This window comes from Ascidiella aspersa, chromosome 3 (genome assembly GCF_963924565.1).
Source record: "Ascidiella aspersa chromosome 3, kaAscAspe10.2, whole genome shotgun sequence".
NCBI lineage: Eukaryota > Metazoa > Chordata > Ascidiacea > Phlebobranchia > Ascidiidae > Ascidiella > Ascidiella aspersa.
The window spans coordinates 17,261,864-17,278,574 of record NC_139449.1 but is presented as its reverse complement, the minus strand read 5'-3'; the positions used below and the strand labels follow the sequence as shown (position 1 = coordinate 17,278,574).

Sequence of the window (16,711 nt, the reverse complement as noted above, 5' to 3'; positions counted from 1 at the left end):
GATTTTCAGCTGCATATAACCATCCGAGGTCGTTAGAGGTTAGATTAGACCAGAGTTTCTCAACCGTGGCTCTCGGCCCCCTTGGGGGGCAACGGAGCGGTCATTGGGGGGCAACGGGCAGAACTCTGTAACTATAGGTATTGCAAAACCAAAGCATCAATAGGTTCGAAATTTGCAAGTTAACTTAAATGTGTCATTTTTAATATGACTGTAAAACTTTCTTGTAACGTTCGTAACAAATTTTTCTGACACGTTCCTTGATGCGTCATTAGGCATGTTTAAAGTATAATATTGGATTCGTTCTATCACGAAAAGTAACGCTTAATCGAACGTTCACCATTGGCAAGTTAGGATAAAGGCCGATCACTATGGCTAAACAATTACTTTGCTGCTTTATATGTAGCCAAGTAGTGCGGAGCCATTCAGGCGGCCTATTACTTTCCGACAACCTTCGCCTAATCATAAAGTGTGCGTCGAATGCTGTTGGGCAAGCAACTGACGTGTAGCCGAGTGGTCTGCAAACTGTGGGCCGCAGAGTCATATTTGATAGGTCCCGAGTTGTTTTGAATTGCTTAGTGTTATTATGTAGTTGTTGGCCGTGTGGTATAGCCCTATACATTTGTTGCAATGTATTTCAAAAGTTGGTGTGGCTAAGAATTTTGATATTGCCTCAGCGTGGTTTAGGCCCGCGTGCCAAATGTGGCTCTGAGAGTGCCGGTCAAGTTACATTTTTTGCCAACTTATATGTGAACGCAAAAATTTAGGCGCGCTTCGGGCGTAACCAGTTTTCTTAGTTTTATATTATCATTATGGCTTGCCGATGCTTTCAATATCAAAGCGCAGTGTAAGTCGTGAGACTTATGACTGTACAGTTAAATTTCTGTTAATTTATACTATAAATGATTTTTTCGGATCCTTTCATGTGCCATATGCATCACGCATCCACTGTTTTCGTAGTGGTTTGCGTAGTGGGACTCGCACTTTAGGCTACAAGAGAAAAAAATTGCCGAACACTGGTGTAGCCTAATGCCAGTTGCAGAAATTCGCAATTTTCTTAAAGTGCATCAACTTGCAAAAGAAACTCGTAAAACGCAAGTATGTTGCAGGGTTACTCAAGGTCAGTTTTAGACTAATATTTAGCGAGGTTATGTACAGCGTATTTCTCAAGTAATAGTAACGCATTTATAAAACGAAAATTCAGAAATCATCTCGACGAACCTAATAACGTTCGCTTAGCTCAGTACAAAACAGAGCCGTATGTAAAAAAATACTTTTTAAGATAATGATTTGTAATGACTACTATGTTAATTTAAATTCAAATGACTGGTTTGATATTTTTTAGAAAATTACTGATTTTGTTAAATTTTTAGAAATCGAAAATAAGTTTTAGAAACTAAGTACATTTATTCGTTGATTAATAGCCATATTTGTTATTAAGTTAAGAAAGAAGTAAAACAAGTAAAAACAGTTAAACCATAGAATACTAATTTACATAGAAGGCTCACTGGGTCTCGTCACGCATGAGTAACACTGACAGGATTTGTTAAAAACACGGGTTTCGGCGGCAATTATAGGTAGAGTATTCATGTCGTTTGTTGACCTGCGTATTATTTTCGCGTTTTCGCGTATTTTATTCAGCGTTTCAGTTAATGCACGAACTTTTCTAATTATATCCATGTTTTTTTGTCAGTTTAATATGATTTAACATGTCAAGTATTTTACTGACAAGTGAGGTAATAGCCGAACTGCTTAACGTTCCCCAAGAAGTGGAATTTCAACCACTAATCAAGCCAACACCAGAAGCAACCACCAGTTTAGTGTCCCTGCCGTGAGAGATTCAGCTTCCCTTCTAGCCTATGAAGTAATTACGGATTGGTTGCAGTTATTTTTAAGAAAATATCAACCGGGTTGTATAATATCACAATATCCGAAATTTTGCTGTAATGCTGATAAGTTATTTTTTAATTTACCATAATTGGAAGCTGCAAAGCAACTTTTACATTTATTCAATGAAATTGTCTAAAACAAAGAAGAAGATACAGCTTTACAATCCTAATTTATAAATAAAGCTGAAAGTGAAATGTTAGTATATGTTGCTGGATACTGTATACACAAGGTCTCCAAAAAGTACAAAGACTTGCATCCAATTATTCAAGTTTTATGTGCACCTGAAAATGAAAGAACATCGAATTCTGCCTTTCTTTTCAGGTTGGAAATAGAAAATTGCCATCTAAAGATGCCTGCTGAGTGGTGCTCATATTTTTTGATTATATGTATTTTACTTTTAGCATAAAATGCACCAAAAAAGCTGATAAAATTAATTTTAATGAAGTAATAATTGACATACTTTCTAGCAGTGGTTTTAGCAAGTTCAATGAAACTCTAAGTGAAATGGCTAAATGTGATTATGAACAGAGCGAAACGGTGACTGTTTTTTTATGGTTATGCTGTTTAAAAGGGTTTTGGACACAGTTTTAGTAAAAAGCTTTCTGAAAATGTTTTTAAAACGGATAATAAGAAATCTACAGATTTTCAAGAGATATGCCAACAAAATAAGAAAGAGGCATGTAAAATAATATAAATAAAAAAACAATATATTTAAATCTTTTATATAACAGTTTATTTGCACATAAATGTTATCTCAACTTGAAGTTGAACCCCTGTATTTTATTTATTTATGATTGTTGTTTTATCGTTGATGCATTATTAGCATTTGTTAGTTGCCCATTAGGGATCATTATAAAAGTTAAATTATTTAAGTTCAGTCCATTAACAGCAATTAATTTTTTATTTGTAACATCAAGTAATAACAGAACAACAAATTATTATTCAATTTGCCTATTTTTTTGGGGGGAGGGGATCTTCACAGAGTATTATCCAGACATTTATGATCTCATATGTTGTATTACCGCCTTTGCTTTTTTTTATGTTTTTTCTTTCTATTACATGCTTTACACCATATGACACCTGGTGAATATCCGGATTTCTTGCCCGGTAGCCAAGTTGCCTCTAAATAAAACACAATTTGATATTTGCTTTGTGGTGGATACTTCTATGTGTAAGCACACATAATCCAGCTGTTTTAAAAGACGATTATTAAGCAGAATAAAACTTATTTTATTCTGATTAGTGGTGAACACTAATCCTTCCAATGTGGGCTTTGTCATAAGTCTTTTGTTTTCACCTTTGTAGTGTTTTTCTATATTTTCATTTAACTAAAAATAACTGTTAGTGCCTGCTATAGATTTAAGCAAATTAATCTAAACAACCTTCCAAGAAGCTAGTTCTTGAATACAAACATTTTCCAACCATTCCAAATTTTCATCTGCCCCATCTTTTATTGGACACTTTACTCCACAATTTACAATATCAAACCATCTGTAAATATTATTCCATATAAAAAGTTGGTATATTAAAATTTTGTTTAAAAATTATTGTTATATATATATATATATATATATATATATTTAGTTGATTTTTAAATTGTAGCAAAATAACTGCGCAAAACCAAAATTAGATTCTTAGGACTCCAGCCATAAGACCGAGATAAGAACAACACCAACGTCAGAATAAAACACAATTCGGAATAAGACCAAAATAGGACATGGAGTAATGGTATTAGTACCGTCTAAATCGGAATAAGTCCGACATCCGTCGGAATAAGACCTAAATGCTCATAATCAGGCATAAACAATACTTTAACAAACCCCACCCCTAAGTACATCACTAACTCCCCTAATAATTTCAACACTAACCCATTTTCTAACTCCACCCATTAAGAACACCGGCCCCCTGACTGAGCCGGTCAGACTAGGTCGTCCAAACGTAGTCACCAAAACGCCCTTAGGTCTTATTTAGACGATTTTGATATTATGCTGTACTGGATATTACTGCGTATTTGGCTTTATTATGTCGTTGGTCTTAATACTATGGTTTTATAGATTTTTCTGCTTTAGGTATTGTTGCTTTTTAGGTCTTATTGTGTGTTCCCAGATTCGTTACCGCACAGGTGTAGGTGACCGCGACTATACGTATACATTTTATACGATCGTAGTTGTATGGAAAGGCCTTTACGATGGTAAAAGCCTAATTTGATCTTAATTAGTAGATAAAATTAGTTCTGAACGTCAGTGATGAAAATCCAATACACAATACAACAATTTTTGATGCCAAAGCCTGTTTACATTCACGACCGAAGTAAGTGTCATTCATGCGGAACAGTATGCAAATGAGGCAGTGAGCCTTCTATGTAATTAGTATTCTATGGTTAAACACAACGTTAGGTATTTTTCATAAGCAGAGGGGCCACGAGGGACGATGGCCTTTCAAATAGGGCCACCAACCATAAAAGGTTGAGAACCACTGGATTAGACAAACACAATCAAGATGGCGCGTCCATTACCGCTCAGAAAGGCGTTTGAAAGGGCGAAAGAAGAGAGTGGAGGTAAAAAAAAAATTTACGCTAAAACGTGAAAATAGAAGAGAGAGAAGAGTAGAAGAGACAAAAAGAAAAGAGGGTGGTTTTCCTAAAGGTTTGGGGATCTATAAGGGACACATTGGGTCGGGTGGAGCTCTATAACGGACACATTTGGGTTGGGTGGAGCTTTTTACTTAGAATTATGTGGTTATAAGAGGAAATTATCTTTTCGAACGAGGTTCCTAACTGCGTCACACCAGACTAGATTCATAACTGCGTCATACGCTGCCTCTGCTTTTAAGGTATGCGACCGATCGTGGTCGAAGTCTCCACGGAAAATGTAAAACCTCTAACGAATCACTTTATTTGAGTGAAGCAATCGCGAACAGTTTTAAACCGTGACCGTATAACCCACAGTGGCAGCGCAACAAGCTGAAAACATAATTCATCTTAACACAACGAAACACTATGACTTCACAATGCACAATGCACAATGCACAACTCACCCAAAACGTGGCAGGCAACAGGGGACGTGGCGTTATTTTGCACAATGTGCGCAAAAATGTGCACGCCAAAATGTGAAAAAAATGTGAGCACGTTTTAAACTGCCACCAACAATGTGCGCACTTTTTTAAACAAAGTGCGCACATTTTGAACTGCCTCCAAAAATGTGTGCACTTTTTTTTAACAATGTTGGCACATTTTAAAATGCCTCCAAGATGTGCGCACATTTTTAAGTTAGAGTTAGAGTTAGCTAAACTCTGTACTCTAAACTTTAACTCTGTCTAACCCAAGTCTAACCCTAACTAACTCTAACCTAAAAATGTGCGCACATTTTTGAATGCAGTTTAAAATGTGTGCACATTGTTAAAAAAGTGCGCACATTTTTAAAGACAGTTTAAAATGTGTGCACATTGTTAAATAAAAGCGCGCACATTTTTGAAGACAGTTTGAAATGTGTGCACCTTGTTAAAAAAAAGTGCGCACATTTTTGAAGACAGTTCAAAATGTGTGCACATTGTTAAAAAAAGTGCGCCCATTTTTGAAGACAGTTCAAAATGTGCGAACATTGTTAAAAAAGTGCGCACATTTTTGAAGGCAGTTCAAAATGTGTGCACATTGTTAAAAAAAGTGCGCACATTTTTGTAGGCAGTTCAAAATGTGCGCACATTGTTAAAAAAAAGTGCGCACTTTTTTGAAGACAGTTTAAAATGTGCGCACATTGTTAAAGAAAAGTGCGCACTTTTTTGAAGACAGTTTAAAATGTGCGCACATTGTTAAAAAAGTGCACACATTTTTGAAGCCATTTCAAAATGTGCGCACATTTTGGTGTGCACATTTTTTCGCACATTGTGCAAAAAATGTTCGCATCCCCGTCTCGTTTAACTAAGTCACTTATGTGGCCCTGTGGCAACCAAGAATTAATAAAAGTTCAACGTATCTTACCGAGTTAGGGACAGTTTCAGGCATTAACAGTTCACTGCATTTACAGCCACTGTAATTGCATATTTCGGCAGTATATACAAAGCAATTATTTTAATAAACTTACCTTGATGGTTTGCTATCACTTAAGCACCTTTAAGTACATGCACAATGCACTGACGTTCATCAGTCAACAACGAACAAAATGCCTTTTAACGAATTGAACTGTAACAGCTTACAAAATGGCAGAACAAATTGATAAAGGTTATCAAGATGCAACAAATTGATAAAGGATTAAAAAAACATGCAAATGCATTAATTTAACAGTAGGGGAGCGTGAAGCAATTATCAGTAGGAAAGCATGGACAGTTTATGTACCTTTCACAGGCAGATTAGGGTTCAACTCGGATTGAACAGTAATACTTTCCAGCGGTTGTATTGCATATGGCGTAAATTTTAACCCAGCTTATGTGTACAAGCTGCACTGATATGCATATGTTTCTTTGTTGCAGAACAGGTAATTTTTCTAAAACTTTTGTAACCAATCTCTTGTATAATTTTAGTCCTTGAGACTGTCTTCCAACTACAGATAATATTGTCTATTTTTTCCCACTTTTCCATCGATTTTAGGTGTATTTGTTTTTCCTTAATTAGATTTAAAAGCAGCATATTCTTCTTTGACCAACTACTTCCGCAAATTTTAGAGTTCATTTTGGCGGTGGTCTAGAATCCTACCACAGCGTTGAGACAAATATTGAAGCAATACCGTACACAATATTTGGGTGAGGGTGGGTCAAGTATTACTATTTTATAATAGGCACTTTTGCTTAACCTGCCCAAACCCGCATTCTAACCCAAATAATGTTCGCCGTGGCAGGATTCCACACAAGCGCCTTCAATTTTCCTAACGATAAAAATAAGACTAACAACCACTCTAGATATACTTTAGCAGCCTGAAAGTGCAAAATTTGCTGTTATCCCTTGTCCAACACAAGCAACTACGTTTTACTTCGGAAATACTCTACCTTACACTGTGCTGTAACCGTTAAAAATAATTAAACTTCAACGCTCGATTTTTGCCGTCAGACAAAGCACGCTATCAGCAGCGAACGGATTAAGCGGCGAACAAAAAAACATTTTGACGGATTCTCGAATTAGATAATTCTAATTCTAATCTAATTTGAGAAAACAAATATGACATAGGTTAATTCTAATCGAATTTGGAAAAACTAAAATGCTCTAATTCTAATCTAATTTTAAAAAGCTAAAATAAATCTGATCCAAGTTTGGTCTAGGTGGGGGTGTCTAGGGTTATGTGAATGAGGTAATGGCTAGCGGACACAGTTTAGGTGAAATTAGGAGGGTTTTAGAAAATATGTTATTGAGTCAAAAGTTACAAAAGGGTGCTTAATTTGAGCGTTGTCTTTGAATTTTTGTGCGGTTTATTGCTAGGCCTTGCTGATTTGGGAAGGGTGGCCTATGAGTATGTTGGTAGAGATTGAGAGGAGGTTCGTCTATTTGGGTGAGGTTGATGATGAGGGCGGTAGGGAGCGGGTATAGGTGGCTTTGCTTTTGTTTGGGTTTAAATACAATCCAGTTACGGTTTCAAATTTTGCCAGGATGTCGAGTAATGGTGGTAGAAGTATGGGTGGGCTATGGTAAGGATTACCGTACATCACTGGCGTATTCTGCAAGTTTTGGCGGATTCCGTATGGGATGGGGGCTGGGGAAATGGAGGATTTCCTGGACGTTGGAGGACAGGGACGAGGGCGATTAGGAAGAATCTAAGAATAAACGGGTCACATTCTGTGTAGATTTTAAAGTTTCGTGGTCAAAACCGAAATTAAATTAGCGATATTTTAATTTTAAGAAGGCATTGGTATTTTGGCGTCTTGGGCTTGTGTGGAAGCCGGTAGAAGTTAGAGGGAGGAATTTATGCGTGGTTGAGCGCTACGTAATGGCAACCAATATAATTTATTCGTTTTACCGCGTGTAGCGTGTCGTTTCATTATTGTATTCGCGTGTATTCAAATAAACCAGAAGGTGTGATTTATCGCCGTTTTGGGAATATTCTCTTCCGCAACTGGAATTTGATGGTATGCTCAAGATCAATTTTACTAAAAATGGTAGCTCCATTTAGATGAATCCTGTATTAAAGGAATAAGATAGCGGTCAGGTAGGGCTACAGTACCTTGGTTTAGTCTGTGATAATCACCACATGGTCTCCAGTGTCCGGACTTCTTTTGCACCATCTGTAGTGGAGAAGCCCATGTTCTTGAAGACCGACGAACAGTTCCAAGATCCAACAAACTTTGAAACTCCGCCTTTGCACAATTCAGCTTGTATGGTGAAATGCCTTGAGCCTTCGCAAAAGTCGGGGGGGGGGGGCAGCTGTTGCGTTTGCAGCTGTTGTCGATGCCACCAAACCGAGACCAGCAGAGCTTGAAATGCCAGTTTGCACGCTGTCTTACGTTTTCGACTTTATAAGTTTGTTCCGCTTCAAGTAAATGAGAATTCCGTAATGCCGAAAGAAATCAGCGCCGAGGATTGGCTGTGTTTTTATTCAAAAACATGACCAACTCTTTGCCAAGGTCCCACAGCCTTTTCAAAGCATTGCCTTTACTTAAAAAGGTTATTTTTATTACGTTTTTTTTTCAAGACCACATTGGAAGATCCACACAAAAAGTTGAAAAGATCCGGAACCGGATCGAGATCCACCATTTGAAAACCACCGATCTATGGTTCGTCTAATCACAGTTTCAACCAAGTATTATTGGGCGACCAACTAACGTATTATTGGGCGACCAACTAACGTATTATGCCAGGTGCATTGTTCGAAATTCTGTTAAATGCATTAAGTTGCAAATGTTAAACGAGCTGGCCTAATGCGCTACAAGGTTACCCAAGGTCTTTTGCCAAACGTTCAGCAAGCTTACCCACACCCCTGATTGCATTCCACTCTTCCACCAGTACCTTCGCCAGTGACGTCATATGGTATGAAAAAATATATATATAATATAACGAAAAATAAGCCTTTCCAGCATATGTATCGCCAAGTTTTGCGTGGAATGTCAGCAAAAAGCATTTTGGTGTGAACTGTGAATCTTTGGTGGCCACAAATTGTGGAATGCAATCTGGCTCACAGCGTTATTGTGCAGTATTGTTTAGGTTAGGCGCACCCGATCCGTTAGAATTTAGTGCATTTCTAAGCAAAAAGGTCTACGACAATCAGGGCATCCAATGGCAGAAAAGTCTAGACTTTTAGACCTTGAGGTCCTGGCAATGCACTGATTTGGACCTTTAGGTAAACTCCCGGCGAAGAGAAATTAAAAATATTCATTAAAAGTTGAGAAAAGATAACAAAAAATGTGAGATAGGATTAATAACACTTGACCCACCTAAACCCTAACGCTAACCCGAATCCTAACCCAAATAATGTGCGTTATTTTAATAATTCTTTAAATGCTGGGGAAAAAAGCCCAGACTCGGATGGTTTCTCGTCCATTGTATTTAAGATTATTACGTCACGAATTGAGGTATTGGGGCCTGAAGCGTTATAATTATTAAATTATCGCACATTATTTAAGTTAGGGCGCTGGTTAGCGTTTGGGTTTGATTGGGTCAAGTATTGTTAAACTTAATCTTCTTACGCACATTTGTTAATGCAAGTTAGGGCGCTGGTCTAGAATCCTACCACAACGTTGAAATGATTATTAAGCAATGCATAATATGGGTTAGGGTGTCGGTTAGTGTTTGGGTGTGGGTAGGTCAAGTAATATTGTTTAACACTATTACTGGACTCACCCAAACCCAAACGCTAACCGGCACCCTAACCCAAATAATGTTCGTTGTGGTAGGATTCTAGACGAGCGCCCAAGTTAGTGCATTGTCCAAGACCTCAAAGTCTAAAAGTCGGACTTTTTGATCCTTTGAATGCACTGATTGTCGTAGACCTTTTTGCTTAGAACTGCACTGATTTCTGACGGATCGGGTGTTAGGCGTTACTGGCAGTAGTAACCTTGTAGATCACGTTTGTAGCGAAGTATAACTGACACTGAAATACATTTTTATGTTTAATTTTAAACCTACCTTATATACTTTGTATTTCTGTTTTAAAACATTTTACGGCGCTGGTTCAAAATTCGACCACAGCGTTGAAACAATTATTATTAAACATCACACATTGTTTGGGTTAGGTTGTCCGGTTGGTGTTTGGGTGTGGGTGGGTCAACTATTATCATTTAGGAATATTGCTTTACCTACCCAAATCCAAATGCTAACACCCTAACCCAAATATTGTTCATTGTGGTAGTATTCTAGACCAGCACCCACTTTACTTGATTTCTTAATGTGTTTCATTTTTAAGCATTATGTGTTTCATTTTGTTTTTGATGGAGACAAAAACTAAAAATTAATGTTGGTTCAATGGAAGCCCCGGGAGCTGTGGAAATTGACAGAATGCCTGAAACATTGGCTTTCGATATAAGTGAAATCGATAATTGTTCAGTAATGGACAGAGATGGGAAACCAGTCTTATTTAAAGACATCAGAAAAGGATATTTATGCATATTTGTGTTTGTTCGGGTATGTTTAGTAGGAATTTTATTTAGGTACATTTTACGTAATTTGTTTATTCTCATTTTATTGCTTGGTGTAGTATTCCACAATGTGTTTAGTTTATTGGCATCACAAACTTTTCGGAAAAAGTGAGTCTGCCCAAGGCAATTTATCCACATTAATTAAGGAACTATAACAGGTTTGCCACAATGTATTTGAACCTTTAAATGTCTTTGTTTATCTTTTGATTAATCTAAGTATTAAAAAGTCTTAAAAAATTGTATTGTATTTATTGAAAAATGATCAAATGTTGTTCTTGGGGAAACTTAAAGAGTTTTTCTTAGAAATTTATTTCATAAATATTTGTGGTCACCTGGATAAGAGTGATCTGTTCAAACAGTAATGCATTTTAAAGTAATTTGCTGATAAATCTTATAACATTATGTGTGAAATATAGTAGTGTTAAAGTTAAAAAAGATCAGCAAATTTAAGGCAAGTTCATGGTTTCATAGATTGGGTTGGCTTTATTTGGGTTCCTGTAAGTCTGTTATTAAACTTACACCTAAACAATAAAAGCTCCAAAAAAAAAAAAATAAATAAATTGTTAAACTTCTGTCACATCAAGGATTTGCAACCTGTGGTCTGTGGAAAATAATCTGACTTCAAAAATTGTTAGATAACCTGCACAGCTGTGTTGTTCAGTATGTGCAAACTTTACAACAATAGTTTCAATTTTAAAGCAGAAGCACAACTAACCCATGAAATAGCATTGTAAAACAATTAAAATTTTTGTACTTAATTTTATCATCACTTATGTCCCCTTATATAAATTAATCTTGCCGGTGTTCAGAAAGAAAGTCAGGTGAAAAAGTACAAAATACAATTGCTAGATTTCATTTTGTAAATTTAGAATCTATCAATGCCCCCCATTTTTTTGCTCATGAAACTCATATTCTAATAAAGACTTTACCAGTGTGATTCTATCAATACACTAATTTTTGTGTTGATAAGTGCTTACTATTTTACTTGGAAATCATAAAAAATAATATATATGCTATACAAACTGACATTAGCAGACCCACTGTATTTAAATAAAATTTGTTTTTTACATACACAAGAGAAGATGTTTTCACTGTTTTCTTTAATTTTCAATGCAAGATCAATTGTAGGTTAGTAAAGAAGAAAATATTTGTCAAAACAAGTAACTAGACAAAGCTTTTTTATGTTTTGTCATATATCATGATGAAAAAAACCTCCTTAGCTAAGTTCATTGAAACTAAGTTGAATAATTAGGCTAAAGATAGATGGGCTTGCAAACCTTGTTTAACCCGTAACCCATACAGACTGTTTGAGATAAAATTTTATGAATTAATAGAAAAAAATTATAAGACTTTATTAGTGCTACAAAACAAAAGATGTGCCAGTAATATCTTATCTACATTTTATATATTTTTTAAATCCATAGGTTATAATTATTAAAAAAATTATTTGGGATTTTAATTTTTTTATTTAGGATTTTAATTTTAACCTTGTGGTTACAGCATTTCTTAGACTACATAACAAAGGAATATGTAGAAGATTTCTCAAAGATATTGCTTAGAGATGTAGAGGTAATATTGGTAATATTTTACGCATTGATGACAATGCATGAAAGTAGACAGCTTATTTCTAACACGCCTGGCGAATATACAAGTTTTACAAAAAAAAGTCTGACATCTTAGTATATATAATTTGGGGCTTATGACTTTATCATGCATAAAGTGGATATAAATTGTTTTTTTTACCATTAGAAAAAAAATGTAAAAATTGTGGTGATTGGATGTGCGGCATCACGTTTCATCCAATCATTTTGTGATGAAGCCAATTATCCCCATGAGATGTTTTGTGACTCACGGAAGATGATTCAAGCTAAACTTGGATTGTACAATACTTACCAGGCATCCTATTCAGGTAATCAACATTCATCTCTTAAAAATATGTGTTGCTCACAGTAATACAAGCAATCAAGTCCTTTTTAAAATTGAAATTAATTTACTATTAGTTTTGAGTTTTCCATAGGCAGCTCAAAATAAACATATTACACATTTATAGTTTTAAAGGTTTTGTATATGAGAATTTTTTTATTATTATCATGAAATTTTCTATATTTTAACTGTAATTTTTTCTTTGGTAAGCGGTGTAAATTTTCAAATAATTTTTTTTCATTTAAATGTTCTATTTGTTGGGAATAGTGATCGCTCAGCACCTGTCAAATGCAGTGTTGTGCAGCTAAAAGCTCTTAAGTTATATATAGATATATACCAGTGTTGGTTCACTCTACTAAAAACATTTCGCTTCAATTAAACAACAGGGGCCCACATTTCGCTTCAATTATATTTTGTTTCAATTTCGCTTCAATTAAACAACAGGAACGGCCTCAAACTATAGCAGCCTTTAATGAAGCTCACTAAATATTCAAATTATCTTGTGCGACCCTCAGTAAGATTTGAATTTGACATTTCTGTTTTTGAGAATAATTATTTTTCATGGAATGTAGCACATCAAGGAATTTTAATTGACGTTTTTTTTTTGGTTGGTAAAATATTAAAATGAGTACCAATCACAGTCAAACTTTCTAAATATTTTTAATTCATTTGGTTTTTAATGGTATTCATGGTTGCCTGTTTGCCTCATAAAATTCTTTTAATTTTTTAGATATAAGTGTCTAATTTTTTGGTCAAAAAATAGTTGCCCTAGTTATAACAAATATATATTATATACCCTACTTTTACTATGGGCTGATGCAGGCATGTCACCCCAAACTCGATTTTTTTCCCTGATTTGTAAATATCAGCAGACTTTCTAGTATGTTTTCCCCATTTTTGCATCTTTAAAGGCACTCAGTGTGGCTGTGGCACTTCTTTAAGTGAAGATTTTACAAACTAAATGTTATTAAATGCACTGTTGCCTTTTGATCGATAGTATTCCATCTTGAAAACATGACAAAATTTTTGAATAACGGTCCTCTTTCAAACTCTCACATTTTTCTCAACCTAATTTAGTTGATGCCATTTTATTGTGTTTAGCTTTTGTCTGTGCTTATATGTCATGCCACCTCTAAATCTACATTAAAGTTTGTATTTTAAGCCAAAGCCACAATTTTTTTCATGCAATGCCTTTTTTTGCTTTTGCTTTAATTGATTTCATTGGCAGGTTTTTTAGGCTAACTTGTTTTATAGCTGCATAGTCATATTGTGTATATTTGAGATACTCTTTTTGACCTGGCCCGCCATAACATTTTGCGGTTGTCATGTAATCATAGTTAAATAATTAATAACTGCCCACCACAGATTTAATCGGTTGTTTTTCTTAGACAATTACTTGGTATTAAATAAAGGGTAAGCATGGGCAGATGTTGGCAAGCAAATTAGTTCAAGCCCAGTTTCTTGCCGATAGATGTTATTTTTTTACCTTATATGTCAACAACTGTGCTGGATTTGTGCAGTGTTTTCATCATCTGACTATGTACCTTCTTAGTCCACAATGACACGTTTTCCAACTGCACTGCATTTTTATTATTCTTTGTTTGACTAAATCTGCCTTAACATACGCACTTGGTCAGTGTTTAATGCCTGACTCTGGTGACGCTAAAATAATTTAACCGACCTGAACTATTGGTACTAACATATATTCCTCCTGTTGTTGCACACTTGGACTATGTTTTGAAGGGTGTTTTTAAATAGATGATCGACAAAAACTCTTAAATTAAATCATCAGGGACGGTATGTATTTTTGTGTAATAATACAACTCAAAATTGAAAGTGCAATAGTCACCAACTTTACATCCTTTTGGTCGGCTGTAGCGTTTCTTATTTATTTTTGTGTTATAATAGAAAACAGCAGTCCCCATATCAAAAGCAATGCTTTTATGGGATTCTGGAGAACAGTTTGGCGTTCAATGAAAAGCATGGTTGAGCAAGGTGATCCTTTTCAGCAAGGCGGTCAGCTGGTTGTTGACCAAGGTTGTACACACACAAGCACATACATAAACACAAACTTATTTATTTGGTATTCTTATTTTGACTAATGTTTGTTTAATGACCATTATTTGGCTTTAATGGTATAGTTCACATTGTTTAGCACTAATTGTTATTTTTCTGACCCTGTAGATGGAAAGGTACTATTTTTTCATCGGGATTGCCATCCATACGACCACACGCCTTTGAATGACCTCCTTCTGGTTGCAGGCTTGGAGCGAGTCGATTTTAAAACCAACTACAAAATTAAACACATGTAAAGGGTTTAATTGAACGTGCTTGTACAAGTTGTTTTGCACTCATCCTTGTTTAAAATATGCCACAGTCACAATAGGTTGATCCTTAAAAATGAATAAACACATTTTTAGCGCTTTTCGGTGGAAACAGTGAAACCGTCCTATTAAATTGTTTTGTCTGTTCTGCTTGGATTAGTTATATGAAAATATGGAAGCCTAATTCGAAAGTATACATCGCACAGATGGCCTTAAACATCTCATAGATGGGCTTCCCACTTGGTTTTAGTCACCTGCTCAATTAAAATTTGTTGCCTCCTTTACTGAAAACCAACCTACAAGACCGACAAAACTATTTTAGCAGAGCACAATAACATTACTGTTGCGGCATACAAGTGTAAATCGTTTTTTTATAAAATTGCCGCATTGCTATATTTTATTGTAAAATATGTATGTTAAACCTGTAAATATTTCATTTATAACCTTTATGAGCAGCTTTTTCGTTCATTATATGATTTTATCTTAACCTTCTATCCCCGTGTCGAACACATAGCGCACTTATATTACAGATGTTAGCTGCGCACCGTTTGCATCCGCTTGCGCGGTTTGGCAAACAGACAGCGTCGGGTAAAGCATTTGCACAATTTTTCTGCGCCATACCCCATACTGTGTACTGCTTACATACAGTTTCAAGTCTTTGCAATAATGATATTTTAACGATATATATTTGCAATAAAAATATTTTTCTTAATAGGCTATCTGTTTTGTTGAACTTATTATTTTTGAAAACACTTGAACGTTTTAGGCTTCACAAAAACAGAGTCTAACGGCGAAACGAGCCTTCTTTTAAATAGCTACTGTCACCCCATGTTAGCCGTTTTTAGCAGTATCGACTGACTTGCCAAATTATACTGCTAATGTCACTAGACAGCTAATTTGCTCTTTCTGGCGGTTAACGGAGACGTATTGTTGCCGAGATACATTTATCCCCGTTGGGTGTAGTTTTAATTTTGTGCATTTTTCAGAAAGATTGTTTATAAAACAAATCCTGTTTTCAAGCTGACAAAGTTAGCTTTTAATTTAATATTATGAAGCACCATGCAAGGAGGCCAGTTGGCCAAACCCTCCCTCCATTGCAGGACTGATCCATGGGTGTAACACGTAGCTATTGGCCCAAACTATATTTTTTTTTTTTTTTATAAATCCTTTGTTTTTTTCTGTGTTGTCTGTTTTTATTTTTGTTTCCCTGGACTGGAAATACGTAACTAGTGGCCAATAAGTTTTTAGTCAATCCAAATTTGGATCGCAACTCTCAAGCTGGAAAATACTGCTGCAAAGCAAATAAGCTACGCTACTCGTGACCACTGACGAGAATATCCTCTACTCGCGAAAACTGCCACAAGTTCACCCCCGGCAACATAGAACCGCTGCCAATCGCAATCTTCTGCAAATTTCAAGCCCTACACCTGGCATTTTGATGAAAGAGATAACTACAGCACAATCGTCGTCGCTGGCGACAAGTCCAGTGGGTTTTCTAACAAGTTTGGAGGAGATTGAAGAAAAAGTACCTGCAAATCACGGTGCGACAGAAGTGGCCTGTCAAAAGAAAAACCTTGAAGTCTGATATATATATATATATATATACCGAAACGAATCAAATCCCCGCAGTGGCTGGAACATAGTCGTGTGGTCAATATCTACCCAGACAAACATGGAGTTCTCCCACTTGTGAATTTGAAAACGCAACCGAGTAGGCCTATCCTAAAATGACTGGTTGCAAATTTATGTCTCATTATAGAGGCGCGCAACGGCGTGCATCCGACACGTTTCGACAACTGGTTGTCCAATACTAGATTAAAGTCATCTTCTGAACGAACATAAAGGAACACATGGATAACGGTATGCTCGATGCGCTATGCTGGTCCTGCTAGCACGAATGCTTGCTCACATAAAGGTGTGACTGACCATGGCGATTCCGAATGTAGCTTAAATAGAGAGAGGCTTCGGTATTTCGACTCATGAGGGTTTGTAAGATGAATTAAAATATGTTTGTTTTGCGTCGCACA

At 35.9% G+C, this 16,711-nt stretch overlaps 1 protein-coding gene across 1 annotated transcript; it reads left to right on the top strand.

The window, feature by feature from the left end:
- The first annotated feature begins 9,719 nt into the window (after positions 1-9,719).
- On the top strand, positions 9,720-15,392 carry LOC146160464 (peroxiredoxin-like 2C). Its single transcript, XM_083384001.1, has 5 exons — positions 9,720-10,423; positions 11,938-12,006; positions 12,187-12,346; positions 14,269-14,397; positions 14,545-15,392. Exons 1-5 carry the CDS (start codon positions 10,265-10,267, stop codon positions 14,670-14,672), a joined length of 645 nt encoding a protein of 214 aa, XP_083240127.1. The 5' UTR covers positions 9,720-10,264; the 3' UTR covers positions 14,673-15,392.
- The last annotated feature ends 1,319 nt before the right edge of the window (positions 15,393-16,711 follow it).